The 19,169-nt window shown below is 34.1% G+C and overlaps 1 protein-coding gene across 2 annotated transcripts in view; it reads left to right on the top strand.

The window, feature by feature from the left end:
• The window catches only part of LOC121371138 (inositol-tetrakisphosphate 1-kinase-like), a 57,894-nt gene that overhangs the window by 32,955 nt on the left and 5,770 nt on the right, over positions 1–19,169 (top strand). For both annotated transcript variants that reach the window (XM_041496807.1, XM_041496806.1), the window contains exons 4-8: positions 6,925–7,042; positions 7,333–7,431; positions 9,105–9,148; positions 15,892–16,051; positions 16,960–17,027. In XM_041496807.1, the coding sequence (XP_041352741.1) occupies positions 6,925–7,042; positions 7,333–7,431; positions 9,105–9,148; positions 15,892–16,051; positions 16,960–17,027 (489 nt within the window). The remainder of the gene's footprint in view (positions 1–6,924; positions 7,043–7,332; positions 7,432–9,104; positions 9,149–15,891; positions 16,052–16,959; positions 17,028–19,169) is intronic.

Genomic DNA, 19,169 nt, shown 5'->3' with positions numbered 1-19,169 from the left:
CCAAGCACCATCTCCAGACTGTGGGACCGTTACCAGCAACATGGATCAACACGTGACCTCCCTAGATCCGGTCGACAACGGGTCACTACCCCCCGGGCAGGACCGCTACATCCGGGTACGCCACCTTCGGGAACGATTGACTACTGCCACCTCCACAGCCGCAGCAATACCAGGTTTGCGCAGGATATCCGACTAGACCGTACGGAACCGCCTACGTGAGGTAGGAATTCGTGCCAGACGTCCAGTTCGAGGTGTCATCTTAACACCACAACACCGTCGACTCCGACTGCAGTGGTGCCAGATTCATCGACAATGGCCTCAACTGCGATGGAGACAGGTGTGGTTCAGTGACGAGTCCCGATTTCTGCTCCGACGTCATGATGGAAGATGTCGCGTGTATAGGCGTCGTGGTGAACGTTATGCGGCAAACTGCGTGCAGGAAGTGGACAGATTCGGCGGGGGTAGTGTCATGGTGTGGGCAGCCATCTCACACACTGGCAGAACTGACCTGGTCCACGTGCAGGGCAACCTGAATGCACAGGGCTACATTGACCAGATCCTCCGGCCACACATCGTTCCAGTTATGGCCAACGCCAACGCAGTGTTCCAACATGACAACGCCAGGCCTCACACAGCACGTCTCACAACGGCTTTCCTACAGGACAACAACATTAATGTCCTTCCTTGGCCATCGATATCACCGGATTTGAACCCAATTGAGCATCTATGGGACGAGTTGGACCGACACCTCCGACAGCGACAACCACAGCCCCATACCCTGCCCGAGCTGGCAGCAGCCTTGCAGGCCGAGTGGGCCACCATCCCCCGGGACGTCATCCGTACTCTGGTTGCTTCAATGGACAGGCGGTGCCAGGCAGTTGTCAACACACGCGGATGCCACACCCGGTATTGACTCCAGATGACCTTGACCTTGGTGGTGTGTCCTATCACTTACTCACAATGGACTAGAGTGAATTGTGAACAATCCTGCAACATTTGGTAATTATCGGACTAACCATTCAATAATTAAATCAATTCTCCAAATGTTACGACAATGTGGTTTTGCGTTTCTTCTTTTGAAGAGTATAGTTACTAAATTTACTCTATAATAGTTATTAAATTAGTAATAGTTACTAAATTAGTTTACATTCAAAATGAACCCATCTTGATTTAACTACAATGTACTCTATAATACAATTATGAAATTAGTAATAGTTACTAAATGTACTCTATAATACAGTTATGAAATTAGTAATAGTTACTAAATTTACTCTATAATACAGTTATTAAATTAGTAATAGTTACTAAATTTACTCTATAATACAGTTATGAAATTAGTAATAGTTACTAAATTAGTTTACATTCAAAATGAACCCATCTTGATTTAACTACAATGTACTCTATAATACAATTATGAAATTAGTAATAGTTACTAAATGTACTCTATAATACAGTTATGAAATTAGTAATAGTTACTAAATTTACTCTATAATACAATTATTAAATTAGTAATAGTTACTAAATTTACTCTATAATACAGTTATGAAATTAGTAATAGTTACTAAATTAGTTTACGTTCAAAATGAACCCATCTTGATTTAACTACAATGTACTCTATAATACAATTATGAAATTAGTAATAGTTACTAAATTTACTCTATAATACAGTTATGAAATTAGTAATAGTTACTAAATTTACTCTATAATACAGTTATGAAATTAGTAATAGTTACTAAATGTACTCTATAATACAGTTATGAAATTAGTAATAGTTACTAAATGTACTCTATAATACAGTTATGAAATTAGTAATAGTTACTAAATTTACTCTATAATACAGTTATTAAATTAGTAATAGTTACTAAATTTACTCTATAATACAGTTATGAAATTAGTTATAGTTACTAAATTTACTCTATAATACAGTTATGAAATTAGTAATAGTTACTAAATTTACTCTATAATACAGTTATTAAATTAGTAATAGTTACTGAATTAGTTTACATTTGTAGTACAGTGAAACTCTTCTAAACCGGACATGCTCGGGACCAAGTCAAAAGTCCAGTTCCAAGAGGTATCCGGTTTAGAGAGGTTCTCTTCTGCACAGGTATTTAAACAGGGATCATGAAAAACTGTTCAGTTTTAAGGGAATTCCGGTTTACAGAGGGTCCGGTTTTGAGAGGTTTACTGTATATGGTCACAAAACACCAGTTTTATGTACGACACTTTACAGTTGAGATGCACAGTGACAAAAAAATAATAATAATAATACACATGTATCATGGGTGGACCAGTTTCGGTGAGCATAAGCATTCAATTCTAAATCATATCAATATTTATACACAGACAGTTGTTATCCAAATAGCTACTTTTTTATTAGTATTTCTAGGCTTCAAATTAACACTAAACTGGCTGCTACAGTATGTAGCAAAGATGACTGCACGTGCATCAAAAACTGTAGCATGCATCAGCAGTAAATATTGTTAACTACGTCACCTGTTTCGGTGAGTGAAACGTTTAGTGGTATAGCTTACAGCCAAAACTTTCCAACACAAAACTTTTCAGTGTTTTATCAAAAAGATGCACTTCTAATAATTTATAAAAAATATTTTAAATATTTTACGACAAATTACAAAATGGAGTCCTCAAGAACCAATGTTAACAGACAACATTTTAGGAACACGAATATAATAATTCTGATGTCTTGCAGTTGTATTAATATTTGAACAAATGAATAGTTATAACGTTAAAATTGTTTGGTTAAAACATATAAGCTGCATTCTGAGTTTTAATAAATATACATTCAGATATCCAGAAATATGTTTATGTTAAAACATATAAGGACCATATATTTTTGGCAAGTATCTGTAAAGAGAATTTTGCCAGCAGACGCCGTGACAACCATGTGACTTCAATAACAAAATAGCAGTACAACTAAGAACAGACAAAAATAGTTTTTAAAAATAAGTTTTGTTTCAAAAATCAAAGAAAAAGGGTATTAAGAAATGTACCGTGTTTATGACTGGGTAAAGTTCCATCTTGCTTTCTTAGCTCGTTTTAACCTTATTTTTATGAACATTTCTGTGAATGTGACAGCCATTTGTTTACTTTCCCCATGCAAAAGTCAAGGACGTCAGAAATCTTCAAATGTACGTACTGTTGAGCACAAACGACGAAACCACCGAAATAGGGCCCTCACCGAAACAGGGCCACAGACGATAATAAAGTAACAAACATATTGGTATAAATTAAAATGTCTTTCCCAACTAAGTAATGCTATTCTTAGACTGTCAACTGTCACAATAAGTTGGTCAACTCAATGGTTGCATTGTAATTTCTCCAATTCCCGACTTATGACAGGTGCGCCCAGATTAACAACTAAACGGTTGTAGAAGTAGAGAATATGACAAAAATGTAGTTGTTAGAGTGCTCAGACTAGCCACCGGACAGTCTTAGAATTTGTGACAGCAGAAAGTTGGCCACCTTTGTCGTGGCAGTTGGTAGGCATAGGCGAGCATTAGTAACAGTGTTTATACAGTTCATTGTGCATCACTGATAGCAACTGATAACTACAGTGTCCCTTTCAGTGAACAGTTTGTATTTGATATGTAGGTCATTACCTTGGTGCAACTAATCAGATGTCTTTAAATTGACCTCAGACGTGTTGGATATCACATTGTAACAATATATATCTCAGTATTCTCTCATATGTCTTTCTGTTCCGAATATAAATAATAACATCTGCACATGTACTGTGCAAAATATTCAGAATTCATTTGAGAATTTGAGAACTCTATTACTTTGGGAGTAAATCTGTTCACAAATGTGTTTTATGAATTTGCTACAGTATGCACACTAATGTAATAATCTTGTTATATTGATTATTGGCATGATGTTTACTGTGTTGATTAATTTATTGATTACTGGTATGTGACGGACAACACAGCATTACTGGTCGTGTGTTAACAGTGAAGGAGTAGTCAATGGTTATAAGTAACTGTAGATACATTACACTGTGTTAGTATTTCATTGAAAATTATCTTTGTAAATACAACTGTTGTAAAGTAAAATGTGTTCATGCTTGACCCATTAATAACAGTTGATCACTAAATTAATCACATGGGGGGGGGGGGGGGGGGGAACCTCCTATATATCTCCCATTTTGAAAAGACATAAAAAGTATACATGTATACTTCAACAAAAATAAACTTGCATGAACTACAATTGGGGTGTTGGAGAAATTAAATAACCATTTTATTTTTCACTAAAAAGTAATTGATGTTGGCCATAGTTTAGTTGCAATAAATAAAGAAAACCATATACAGGTAACCTTAATTAACCTATGTGTGCCAGTTATTTAACAGATAACTACCTATGTACCTACATATACATTTTAAAAAATCCTTTAACTATTTTGTACTTAATCAAAAGTAACACATATTACAGGGTGGGGGATATGGTTCTCTGGAAATTTCCCCCCAGCAATAACCTCATAACCCAAGGCCTGGAAAAATGTGTCTATGTTCTGTTCATAAAGTAAATGCAGCCAGTGGCAAAAATACAAATACAAAATAGAATTACTTATAACTTATTGGTGAAAGGATATGTGTTGACAAGAGCATTATTTTATTTTAACGTGGAGTGGTCTTGCTTTATAATAGATGAGTGGAGGTTATGGTGAAAAAATGCCACATTTTACAGTGTACATGTAATTGTAGAATGCGCATACACGTACTAAAACTATGCACAGAACATTTTGTTCAGTATTGCGTCACGATTCGCTACGTAAGTTTCAGAAATCGCTACAATTATTATTTTAAAACTACATGTAGTTGCTAATCAATTTTCAACTGACTAGAAATATCACTTATTAAGATTTTGAAAACAAAATGTTTCCAGGTATGATCTGTTCTAATAATATACTCTGAAAAATAGAGGTTTTTAACTTCAAAATCTGTTCTGTTTGTTATCCTGATGTACTTGAGGGTAGAACTGTAAATTCAAGACCATGACTATTTTCTTTGTTGGACAGTGGCCTGTCTATCACGCATCTACATGTATTCTGATGACCCTATAAACCATACAAAAGCATGACAAATAAAAACTGTTGGTGGTGTGTTTTCTGGAGCATTGTGTTGGCCTTGAACTGATAAAATGTGTTTTATAACAGATGTACATGTACTAGGTTTGACCTGACTCATATTCTTCTGTTTATAGTTACTGTCTATACCTCCAAAACATGGTAGTTTGGTTCATCAGTCTATGCATGATCTGGATTGACTGCAGAAAAATACAAATGATAATAAAGATGTAATTTGGTATGCTCACATGAATAATATATGCGTTTGACCTGAATAGTTTTATAGTATAGTGACTTGAATAGTTTTATAGTATAGTGACCGTATATACCCAAAACACATTACTCTTTCCCCAATGAGTAATTGGTTTGAACTACTGTTAGAAAAATAAAGATATGCTGTTTATGACGACTTGAATATATCTATTTAAAACACATTACTGTGATTCATCAGTCTGTAAATAATTTGAATTTAACTGCGAGGAAAATAAAATTATGTGATAATAAAGATGTAATTAGATATGCTCACATAAATTTGACCTAAATAGTTTTATGGTATAATAACCTTATACTTGCAAGCAAAACACCTTACTCTTTGTACAATCTGTAATTAGTTTGAATTACTGTTAGAAAAATAAATATCTGAGTAATATGTTCATATTAGTATGTTTGCTTTCTGTTTATTTTTTTACATACATCTAAAATGTTAAGTATGGTAGTGGAACATGGTGTCTTGGTTATTACTCCCCTACGGGCTATAGGTTTTGTCTTCATCCTTCTGTCCACCTGTCTTTCTGTCTGTCTGTTTGTCCCACATATTTTTCCAGACATTTTTTTCGCAGCGGGGCGGGACGTAGCCCAGTGGTACAGCGTTTGCTCGATGGGCGGTCAGTGTGGGATTGATCCCCATTGGTGGGCCTATTGGGCTATTTCTCGTTCTAGCCAGTGCACCACGACTGGTATATCAAAGGCCATGGTATATACTACCCTGTCTGTGCGATGGTGCATATAAAAGATCCCTTGCTGCTAATCGGAAAGAGTAGCCCATGAAGTGGCGACAGTGGGTTTCCTCTCAATATCTGTGTAGTACTTAACGCCATATAACTGTAAATACAATGTGTTGAGTGCGTCGTTAAATAAAACATTTCTTTCTTTCTTTGTTTCTTTTTTTTTTCGCAATGCTTCAAGATATAGAGCTAAAATTTAGTGTATCATATACTGTTACAGATTAAGTTTGACTTTCATAGCAGTTTACCCGTTTTCACAGTATTACAGGGGACAATATTTCAAAATGTTAGATAATCGGAAGTCGGTTCACATGAGTTTTACTTAGGTTACATGAATATAGTTCTCGTAATCGATGAGTTAGTCCTACTTAATCCTAAAACACTACAGTTCTATGCTACATTGGTGGTTCAAATGTATTTAAAAACAAACTGATTTTCACTTTCATTACTGATATATTGTACTTTTAATTTTAGAATGTAATTGTTCACCACATAATCGATTGGCAGTTCTCATGATTTTAAAGTTGCATAACCGACACCTGAACAGAACAACGGTTCTCATGAAATATTGTGCCCTGGTATTATGGCATTAAAATGCACAAAAATAATTTCATGAAATATGTGGTTACAGCTATAAAATTGTAATTTGTGTGTATACATTTTCACAGTGGCAGTCACTAGTATTAATAATTTCTCTAAACATTATTAACTCTGTCATTAGACCACTGTTCCAGTTTAGAGGCTGTTGCCTGTATTCGAAATACCATCCATTTGTTGAACTCACTATATGTGTAACTGACTTGCCATACTGAGTTAATGGATATAATTGTAATCTTTCAGAACTACATTTCTGCTCATCCAGAATGCATTGTGATAGACCCATTGCCAGTTGTAAGGCGGTTATTGAATCGATACAACCAATATAACCTCATGTTTCAAAGCCATCTTGTTAAAGAAGGTAAGTGTCTTCTAGCATGCATTGGTATATATCAAAGCCTGTGGTATGTCACAGCTGATTATTAACAATACTAGATGTCACAAAATACATTTTCCTTTTTACAAAAACAACAAATGTGCTCTATATACCTAAAATATTTGAAGTTCATTAAAGCTTGCATGGTTCCCTTCATTCTTTTAACAGTTTGAAACTTGTTTCATAATTATTATTTGATTCGTCTGTTATTGACTTTGTCATAAAAAAAAAAAAAGGTTGTTAGTTGAAAAGTTTTGTATGTTTTGCTGTTTCAGAAAGTGATTTTTTCGTGCCACCCTTTGTAGAGCTCCATACCACTGACGTTGAAACAAACAAAAAGAAGATGGCCGAAGCTGGAGTTACCTTCCCTTTTGGTAGTTTCATATAGACGTTCATCGCCTTCATAGTACTGTAAATACAAACTTATTATTCACTATAAAAACAAAACAAAACACATTAAAAAATTGTTTTTTCCACTGACAGGTCAGTTTTAAAAAGTACAAGTAGAAATTAGTTGTTTAAACACAAATATTAAAATGTAATGTTTGGTTGCTATAATTGCATTTAAAACAGCAGCTTTTTTTCTTCTTTCTTTTTTTAAATCGGAGTATACTGTATATGGTTTTGTGTACCAAGGCCCATATTTTCGAAGCTATTTAGTGCTAAAATATTGTAAAACTGCCGTAGGCAATATGGCATAAAGCATAGCTTACATCAGTTTTACAAAATTGTAGTGCTAAGATAGCCTCAAAAATCTGTAGCCTGTGTAGATTTTTATATGGAGTCAGTCATAAGTTTTAGACTCAACATTACACTCTGATATGTATCTTGAACTAGTTGGTGTGTGAACAATCTGATGTGCCAAGTTATGAAAAGCTGCTTTGTAACCATTACATTTTTGATGTGTAAGACGAGAAATAATAGTGTGTGTGTGTGTGCGTGCGTGTGTGTTTTGCCTAAGATACAATGGTAGAGTTTAAAATTTGGCATTAATGTCTTATGGCTGTTTTGCTAACTGGGCTAGCATTAGAAACAGACAGTTGAAGACATTCAGGAATACATACGGGAATTCATTCTCTCCACAACCAACTAAAATGGTTTGCTGTAACCAGCTAATAATGCTAATGGTTGTTAGGTAGATAGATGTGGTTTGTAACAGCTAGTGTAGTTTATATTTCCTTGCATACTCAGTTAAGATATATATTATACAGTGATAGGCTGATAGCCAAGATAGTTTTTAAATTGAATTAAAGACATCTCATTGGCTGCTCCATCAAATCCAAACTGTCCATTAACATTACACTACAGATACCAATTTAAATAATGAAACATTAACTGCACAAGTGCACATTCCGGTATGCACTCTTGGTAACTTTGTAGGAAATGAAAGAAATTGAATACTACACTTATTTCGGAATAAGTAATGGTAAATGTAGACATGTAATAGAGGTTACAGAAAACCAAATAGTTTGTATAGATAGCTTTGAGGGCACAGTATATTTAGTTTTCTTCATTTTGCTACAAATAGGTGGTTGGGTTTTTTCCAGGTTTAATTTTTTTTTTTCTTTTTTTTTTTTCTTGTAACCTTATTAATTTGTTTAACTGTGTATTCAGTGGCGTAGTGTGGGCTGGGCCACTGGGGCGGTTGCCCTGGGCGCAAAATTCTGGACTGGTGGAAGGAATTCGAGGAGTGCAACCCATGCTACGCCACTATGTGTATTAAATATGTTTAACATCTAAAAAGTTCTTATTAATATAAAACACCTCTAAAGTGTTCTTATTAATATAAAACATTTTAAAATAGCACAACAAATTTGTTATGAATATTTATTGGCAGTAACTTAAACAAACGTTTAATTGTCTCCAATTTTTTCTTTATTTTAAACATTTTCAATAAATATCTTTTATTTCTTGACCATAGTGGTTTATGGTAATTAATATGTAATCCATATTGAAATATTTGTATCTAACACTGTAATATTGTATGTGTTATTTAACACACCTTGTGATTTGTTGTTTTCTGGATGTTATTTTCTTTGTCTTCCAGTCAGCAAAACATCAGTTGCTCATGGCTCTGAATTGTCACACAAGGTAAGCTATTCCAGAAAATATTTTAAACGGTTTATACAGCCAATCTCTATTATCTCTACTTTTATACGCTCAGGTGGCCAGGATATCTAAGGTCATGAAATTGATCTGTGCAGGGTTTCTGCCAGAGGGTAAAACGGGTATGTGCCATACCCAAATTTTTTGTCCGATGTAGTTACCTTTTTGACAAAATTAATTACTCTTATCATTACTGTATGATTATATTGACCCTAAGCTTTAAACTTAACCCATTTTCTTTCAGGAGGCGGCCCCCCATACCTCCTGTTGACTGTGGTTGCATTCAGTTCCATAGAGCCATACCCAAAATTTTCTTTCTGGCAGAAACACTGCTGTGACATAATTTTAATCAAAAATTATTATATCTGAAAGCAATTAATATTTATGAGGTTGTCTTTAACACTGTGATAACAAAATGTGTATTATATTTCTTTTGTAAGATATTCATCATTTTTATATTGGAAACTACAATACTCTAATTTGATTTTTTTTATATAAATTTATTTTTGTGTATGAAAATAATTATCATTATTTTTTTTTATTTTTTTTATTGATATTCTTATTTACTTATATGAAATTATCGGCTACAAATGATGAATCCAATTTTCAAATATTCTCTTTCTCAATTTTAATTTGCAGAAAATATGTCATGAGTACACATATTTTATATGTTTATTACGTTTTGCTCTGAATTGACTTGGCTAATGTAGATCCTATGAAGAAAATCTTAGTATACCACTAATGTGTTTTTCCTTACATTACATTTACTCCATAATTACCAATAGTCACAAGTTTCTCTTTGTTAATTTTTGTTGCAAACATCATTAACTTCATCCTAATGGTTTCTACTTTTCCATCAAGTATTTCAACCATGTAAAAAAATCTTTGTATTTGGACTGCCATCCTTGAGGAAATGTACATAAAAGCAAGAGAAATGATTTCAAAAACTTTATTTTGCGTGTTTGTATCCTTTCAAGGTCCAGGCACTCAGAGACATGGGTTGTTTCATCAAACATTAAAGGTAGACTAAACTCCAACAAGAGCCTTATGTGATGGAAAGATGCATACCCGGCCCACCAACACATACTGACACTTTAACAAATGAAAAACGCGTGATTTTAGAATTAATAAAAAAAACATGATTATTCCTGCTAACTGTTGGCAGCCATTTTGTTTAATTTTTGTGACAACCGGTGATATAGCTTGGGGCGAAGTGACGTCAGCTCAGGTCCAACTTCTCTATTATGCACAGTGTAAATAAATGCTCTAATTTACGACAAGGCGCTTCGCTTTCGCCAACCTGACTTGTAAAAGAACATAAATGACTTGATAGTATAATAAACTATTTAACTAAATATATTTCAGTTTGCATCAATATAACAAAATGGAGTTATAGTATTTTTTTCTTTTAAAAAATCCAAAGAAAAAATGCATATTATTAGGCCTATTGGTAGGATACGTTCGAGCAAAAACGACCACTCACGATACCCAAGTGATAATTTTCTTTTCTCTGGGACTACGTAATTGGTCAGTTTTGTGATTTTAGATGGGAAAGTCTACTTAATCAAGGGTTTTACAGAATTACTTACAGTAATAAAGCTGGTAAAGTCCATTACAATTTGAGGTTATCACACAATACCCTGTGATCTTAATAAAAGAGGCACATCTTTTTAGTGTGTCTAGACACGGTGTCTAGGGACCGTCTAAATATACACTTGCCAATCAAGAGCCACAGGTACAGGCCACGGAAAGAAAAGACCAATTAAACAAGAAAACACTCCGACTATTATTTCAGTACGTGGGTTAATTTATATACAAAATATAATACAGTTATTTCAACACTTTGACAATGGTGGTTTATTTTGTATTGAAAAATAAACCACATATACACATTGCTGTGTTACTGGGATAGATATTATTAAGAACACTGCGATGCATCCGCAAACATCAGGTATGTTTTGTTTCTTCAGTTCGAAGACTAATTCCTGACGTGACACATTAGGTATTACGTAACCACCAGCTCGCCAGAGGGCGTATTCACTGGGATGGTACAAAATGGCTGCGCCCGTTAAATATAATAGCCGTCACATTTAACCGTTTTATTAATTAACTATGCTATTATACTTGTTGATATTAAGCAGTAGTGTGCATTATGTATCGTTGAATATGCACACCAGTCCAAAAGCCTTGCTTTAGCATTCCTTTAAGGGAAAATGGCTGAATTTTCCAGCAGGTGTTTTCCCAAATCACCCATCTCTTTCATGATCTAGTAGTGTTTACTCCTTTTTGTATATGCCTTAGATGTTCACCCATCTGTATCTAGTGTTTTCTCAGTTGAACAAAGCGGTGGTATGAACAGTTTTTTTAGAAACGATATTGCATCTATGCAATTTCTTTTTGGAACCCCAACAGTGTTTTAAAAAATGTATTCAGTTCCTCTAATCCGTTTTTTTAATAGTGTATCCCTCCTCTATTGTACACTGCGATTTAAAAGGCTGTTTCACACATGCTGTGTCTAAGTGACATCTACTACAATACACCTGCCGACAGGTATTTCTGCTGGTCTTGATGAGTGCATTTAGCAGTTGATGCAATACATATCTGCAACTTACTTTTCTTTCTTTTTTTTAAAAGTACAAAACAAATTATTTTGGTTTTACAAAGGTCACTTGATCCATAACTACCATAATTGATTCCAGCAGCAGTTTCTTCCCAATTAGCTCTGATTGCATGAAGATTTCAAATAATGAGATCAACCCTACCCTCTGAGACTAGTGGTGTATTAATTCTTGGATGGAGCGGATACTGAAATGAAAAGTCCAAACCCAGTACCTATCAGCTTTAAAGGATTTGTGAACAGCGTCTAAATATTGTAACTGTGTAAATATATGATGCCAAATATGACTAAAAAAATAATTTACAAAATATATAAAAATTATTTCACAACTTAAAAGCAGTACAATTCGTAATTCTGACATCGTTGGGAAATATGCATATTTTACCGGCAAAGATCGGCAATTTCCGTGATGACGTCAGAGACGCTGTCCAACCGTGAACCGCTATTCAGTAGCCTATTGTTTGCCATTACAAAAGCGTGCTTTCTTCGAACAACACTGAGTTAAATTACGGAATTATCCTTTATAATATGGTTTATTGTGTGGCATGGGGATGTCAAAACCAATCAAAAAAGGGATCAGGAATCAGCTTTTTTAGGTTTCCGCCGGAAGGTGATTCTAGAAGGAACATTTGGATCCATCGGTGTCAGAGAGGTGAGAAGGGATGGACACCAAAATGTACAAGTCGGTTGTGTTCGGCACATTTCGAAAAGGATGCTTTCGCTCGGGACCCGGTTGAAATGGCTAAGATGGGATACAGCAATGCAAGAATCTCGTTAAAAGGCACTGCTGTCCCGACTGTATTTACCAACAGGGAGTTTGTTGAAAATTCGGTAGAGATGCCGATTCGCCGCCCTAGGTCCGCTTTTCAGAAAAGACGCAATGCCGAGGTAAAACATTCATTAGGCCCTAGCCAAATGACTTCCACCAAATAGTTTTACAACCAGCAAACGTATTTATAATATATATATATATATATATATATATATATATATATGGGTACTTTTTTTTTTTGGCTAAAAACCCTCCCCTAAATAAAACAAATTAAATCCCATGTCCAAATAGCACGATCCTGTACCGTAAAACATATCGCCATACATTGTATTTTCGCAAAATGCATTCTAAGCGAAAATTTCTGACATCCCATTACAAGATTGTGGAAAAACAGTACATTTCTTTTTTTTTTATAGAAATACGATAATTTACTGCAACAAAATATACATGACATACATGGCCTTGTAGAAATAAGTAGTTAATAAGAACGTCATTAAAAAAAAATTAATAATAATTTCTACCAGTTTATGTTTCCAACACGGTTTTCCATACCGTCGTTGGTTTCGTGCTCGCTATCACTTTCATCTTCGCTCTCAACAGCTCGTTCGTGGGCCAAAGGCTCGAACTGGTACGGCTGTATGTCCAGGTAAAAGTTTTCTTCCCACCATTTTGCCATTCAGAAATAATCGCGGAAATTAAAGTGAAACTAACACACGCGTACGAACTGGCTTCTCACTTCCTCTGGCTGGCAGTAGCGTCTCTGACATCAGCAGACCACGTGACAGACCAGCTCATTAAAAGTCGGGAAGGATTTGGTACTGCCTTATTATTTTGTTGTTTTAAGCTATTTACACTAAATTAAGAGTTAAAAAAAAAAATAGTTTTTAGACTTATGGCAATGCAGAACAAAATGACAACGTTTTGTGGTCTGTTCACAAATCCTTTAAGTCTAATGGCTTATCCACTACACCACTGATGCTGATTAATTTACTCTGGTAATTCTTACCGGCCTCGGTGGCGTCGTGGCAGGCCATTAGTCTACAGGCTGGTAGGTACTAGGTCCAGATTCCAGTCGAGGCATGGGATTTTTAATCCCGATACCAACTCCAAACCCTGAGTGAGTGCACCGCAAGGCTCAGTGGGTAGTTGTAAACCACTTGCACCGACCAGTGATCCATAACTGGTTCAACAAAGGCCATGGTTTGTGCTATCCTGCTTGTGGGAAGTGCAAATAAAAGATCCCTTGCTGCTAATCAGAAAGAGTAGCCCATGTAGTGGCGACAGCGGGTTTCCTCTCAAAATCTGTGTGGTCTGATGCCATATAACCGTAAATAAAATGTGTTGAGTGTCGTTAAATCAAACATTTCTTTTTCTTTCTGTTAATTCTTATAGTTTATTCCTTTCATTTGGCAATCTAATTAAAATTAGCTCCACTATTACATGTGGATCTAAAGACAGCCAGTTGGAGCTCATGTCCACCAATCAAAACCTTACTTGCAGAATCCTGCCAGTGATTTAAAACTAACAACACTGCGTAGTCCCCAATGTCCAGGTAACATTTCGTCTGTAAATAATAATTTAAATATTGACCAATCACACTTCGCCTTTTATAACGTTATTTGGGAGCATACAAATTCTAAAAATATCGGGCGAGTCTATTTTAGTGGCCGCAGTACAGCGAACCATACCAATACGTACGGGGTGGGTTATCAGTCTTCAATTTTACATTAAAAATTATTTATTTATTTATAAAATTTAAAAAAAACTAAATCGGTCTTCAGTTTTACATTACAAATTATTTATTTTATAAAATAAAACATGTTTTAAGGCATTCGTAATTCACACTAAACATGTCGTATACCCTCAGGATAATTCGGAATGTTTTCAAATTATTTTTAAATCACTGGCAGGATTCTGCAAGTAAGGTTTTGATTGGTGGACATGAGCTCCAACTGGCTGTCTTTAGATCCACATGTAATAGTGGAGCTAATTTTAATTAGATTGTTCATTTGGCATCTTCTTTTATTATCCTTCAAATATGATTGCTTAGCATTTGAATCCTGTTACATTAATGCACCTTCCTGGTGAATTAGCGACCCTGGTCACTGGAAGAATTGTAAAACACCATTTAACAAATAGATGCTTGTTGAAGGCATGTGTGTTAAGCATTGAGGAACAGTTTTACCAATCAATATAATTACATACTTCTACGCTTGAGATACTGTCATGCATTTAAATTTCATGAGTTGTGACAGTCAACAATCAACTGTCTTATACAGCCTATTGTGTTAATTGATTTGGTGGTCTAAAATTAAACATTCATACATCAAAGCACTTAGGTTACACAGGAGGGAATTCATCAAAGAATAGAATAAGTATTATACTGTAAATTTTATCTACATATATAGTTGATTATAGTTCTGTGGATGTCACACACAAATATCAAGTTAAGTATATATTGACTGAAATGTTCAGTCCAATATAGAGAAAAAGTTACAAACCATGTCAAATACACCTCTTAAACAATGCTATACATCATCTAACTTGGGAGCATAGGTGATTAGGTTGTCATCCCACTAAAGTCACACCACTGGTTACTAGGTGTGACAAGATAATGTTATCGCCAGGGTCACTTTTGTATTCTGGAATTTGCAAAAACAGTTAATTGTCACTTCTGAAACATTATCCCTTAAAAATTGTCTGAAAAATCTTAATGTGTTTTTGTAAATTTTAAAGAGCCATTATTTTAAAACAACTGATGTCATTCATGATGTCTTGTTGGAAAGATTATTTTTTAAAACATGACAATTTTTTTATTTGCCAATAATCAGAAGTGGGAGCTTGTCCATTCCAGACACATTAGTAGTAACTAAAGCAGTGATGCCGTCTTTATTGCATTTGCCACTGTGACATTTCACACTCCTAAACTCCAAAGTTCATTCTCCTCAGATCAGCTGTTTTCCTCTCATGGAACATGGCATTTCCTTGCATTTTAATCGTCCTTTCCTCCAAAATGTGTCAGATGGCACAGATTTTAAGATTTCAGATTTCCGGGACCCCTCTAGATTTCCTATTTCTTACAGTTCACCAATTCCTACCCCTGTCTCTGTATGACATGAATACTGTTTGAAAAGCCTGTTGTTAATGTCATTAGACCGATCAGTCTTCGACCAAATTCACCACACCACAGATGTTCTTAAAGGCTATGTCATGTCTTTTCTTTAAATCTGATGTAACAACCCAGTAGAACATGTAAAATCATTTCTACCCAGTTTTTTTCATGTAATTTTCTTGTATTTTGATTGTTTTTGTTAATGGACATATAATGCTTTGTTGTAGATGGCAGTTATTTTCAATGAGGAGGGCTTGAAAGACATCACGGTTCCATGTGTTGCACAGTCATTCATCAACCACAATGCTGTATTGTTCAAGATCTACGTGATCGGCACAAAACAGTTTATTGCTCAAAGGCCATCTCTTAAGAACTTTTATTCTACAGGTACTTGTATATTTATATGTCATATTTAAATTAATTTTGTTCTCACACCTGTACTTGAATCTTACAGTTTGTGTTCATAAAATAGATGTTAGAGAGATGTTATGATGAAAATGAAATTTTATTCATAACTCATAAAAATATATAACAAAACCTTGGTAACTGACGTTAGATTTTTTGCATAATGTATCTCAAGTTAAAATTTTATTTATTGGATATAATTTTTAACTTTTGATAGACAAATTTAAAATAAATAAATTGTAAGCTAAACTGATACAACAAATTAAGTTATATTTGCTTTTGTTTATTAATATTTCGAACAGAATAATGTAAATTTTATTTTTAAATTAAGCATTGTTAATAAAAAGCACTGACAACATTGAATGTTTCCAAAAAGTATTACAGTTTGAACGAGTTGAATGTGAAATTATTGGTCCCCTACCTGTTCAACTGGAAGGTACTATAGATTTCCTCTCCGTCCATCTGTCCCACATATAAAATTTTTTTATATATGTTTGGCATGTATTGTTACAGATCATGTTTAACTTTCATGGCGTTTTACCTATTTTTGACAGTTATGGCCCTGGAACTTAGGCAATACCAAATTTGTTTTTCAGACTTGTTTTCACAATGCCTCAAAATATTAAACTGAAATTGTGTATAGCTTCATTATTTACTGTTACAGATTAAGTTTGACATTCGTGGTGATTTACCCATTGTTTACATAGTTATGACCCTTGAACTTACAAGATTAAAAACAATTTGTTGAGCCCTGTAGAAGACATGTATTACTTTAGCAGTACTCTCACAATGCTTGTTATATGTGTAACTATTAACCTAAAGAGTAATTAATGCTGTGCATACACTCTGACTTTACTGTGATAAGTATTGCAACTTTTATTTATTTTCAGATCATGAAACAATATTTTTTGATTCTCATGATGTTTCCAAACCTAGTTCTTCACACTTCTTAAACAAGGTGAGTGTTTTGTTTTGTGTCTGATGGACATACATAGAAAAGTAACGTCACTTGGGATAAAAAACAATGTCTTTCAAGTGAAGAGAGTCTTACAGTCCTAATTATTTACAGGTTTTTGAAATATTGCTGTATGCTGGTCAATATCGTCATGGTGCAGGATATATTTTTTCTTTTCGTCTCAATGGACCAATAATTATAAACCACAACATTTATTGCAGGATGTCTCTGTTGGTTACTTTTTAACAATACCAGCATTAAAGACATTATCTATAATTGGTGATCAGAAATCCTTGTTATTGAGAATGTTCATTAATTCCTGGAACACCTCATCTGATCTATGAATCCACCGGGAATACTTTGATCGATCTATGGAAGCATACAAATATTTGTTTCCAATGTGGTTATAATGCTGTGAATTATGATCGGCTGAGGTATTCAGAGTGCCAATTCGTCTTCATCAAAAGATGAGAACTGTTCTGATAACAAATGCTTCACTTGAGTCTGATGTGTAGAGAAGACTAGTGTGGTTGGCATGTCTATTAAGCTAATTTGTTTGTGGATGAGAGTGGTATTCAAATGTAAATACACATTGGATATTAATTTGTAAGTACCAAAAAGAATGTTTATACATTCTGTTAATTGTTAAAAATATGGATAAAATATGAAATTTAATTGTTTATGTTACAGTTTGTGTTGATGCTAATAAATAAAATGCTTGGGTCATCAAAATAACATAAGGGAAGTAACTCCACCTTTTTTTCTTTCTCTCATTCGGAAAACGTCGGCTAATTTCGGTTTCCGAGAATGTAACAGGCCGAATTTCTCCCGACTGTTTAACGTTTGCCGAAGGGAGAATTGTGGGATATTTATATTGTTAAAAAAGCACATGGAGTTTACAAACTGATATGTTATTATGTTTGTTGTCATCGTAATGGCTACAAAGCGTGTTGCAGCTGATTCTACAGGCTGTGTATTGACATTCAGTGTTGCCATACATAAAACTATCCAATTTAGTCCTAATAATGCTTCTGACTTGTAAAACGTCTTCCCTCTAGATTAGATAATGCAACTATGATGAGTCTGAACTGCTAGACCTGGTTCAGAGTTGACAGCAATACACACGAAGCATATTAAAATCACATGTCACAGCAAGACAACGAAAAAACCAATTAGCTATATAAAATACTTGTGTCAGTTAATTTTGTAAGTTTGTGCAGTAAAATGTCGGTAACAATCGTACACTTCAAGAAATTATTTTTCTGCAATTAATAAATGTTGTGTCTGACATAAAGTTACTCACGGAAATGGGTATAATTCTGGTATATTTCACACAACGTCAGTAATGAGGTTTTACTTATGATTAATGGAAATATAATGTTTATTGCATCATTATAATGATTTTTAAATAAATACCAGCCACTGTTCCTCATTATAGAAAAAAACGAATATTAATTTATAAGATTTGTATAACTTTGTTTTAGTTACTTAGGTACAAAAACTACAAATAAGGATGAAGCACCTGTAAGTGTAATACCGTAAATGTACTAATTAATGTTTTAATTAAAGAGTTATTTTTGTTAAATATGTATTAAATCATAATAATATTTAAACTTAAAACAAAAAATAATAATATATATTTTTTTTTTTTTTTTTTTTATTTATTTATTTATTAATTCCAAGATCTATGGTAACATGTATATGTGACATTATGTAGTGTTCATGTAACTTATTGTAATAATTTTTTAAAAACACTTGCGATTTTGGGTTCAGTTGTGTACATTTAAAAAATCTCCTGGGTTTTTCAACACACACCTCCTGCTTTCTCTTGACTAAAGGTTGACAGGTCTGGGTATAACACTGAAAATGCTTTGAAGTCAATATCTTTGATCCTGATCATGTGTGTCCCATGGCAGACCACAGGCATTCATGACATTTTTACCATTTATTTTAAAATATATTTAATTACATCTATCATTTAATGGTCACAAACACCATAATAGTATAAAATATATAATTATGTAATCAGATAAAAAAAAACACCTCATCAAACAGTATTTTACATAGACCTTTGAATTGGTTTTTAAATGGACAGATTTCTAAAGCATTTGCTATTAAATGAGTACAATCATGAATGTTAAGATT

This window comes from Gigantopelta aegis, chromosome 4 (genome assembly GCF_016097555.1).
Source record: "Gigantopelta aegis isolate Gae_Host chromosome 4, Gae_host_genome, whole genome shotgun sequence".
Lineage (NCBI taxonomy): Eukaryota > Metazoa > Mollusca > Gastropoda > Neomphalida > Peltospiridae > Gigantopelta > Gigantopelta aegis.
Note: the sequence above shows the minus strand (reverse complement) of the source record. Positions and strands in the feature narration are given on the sequence as shown.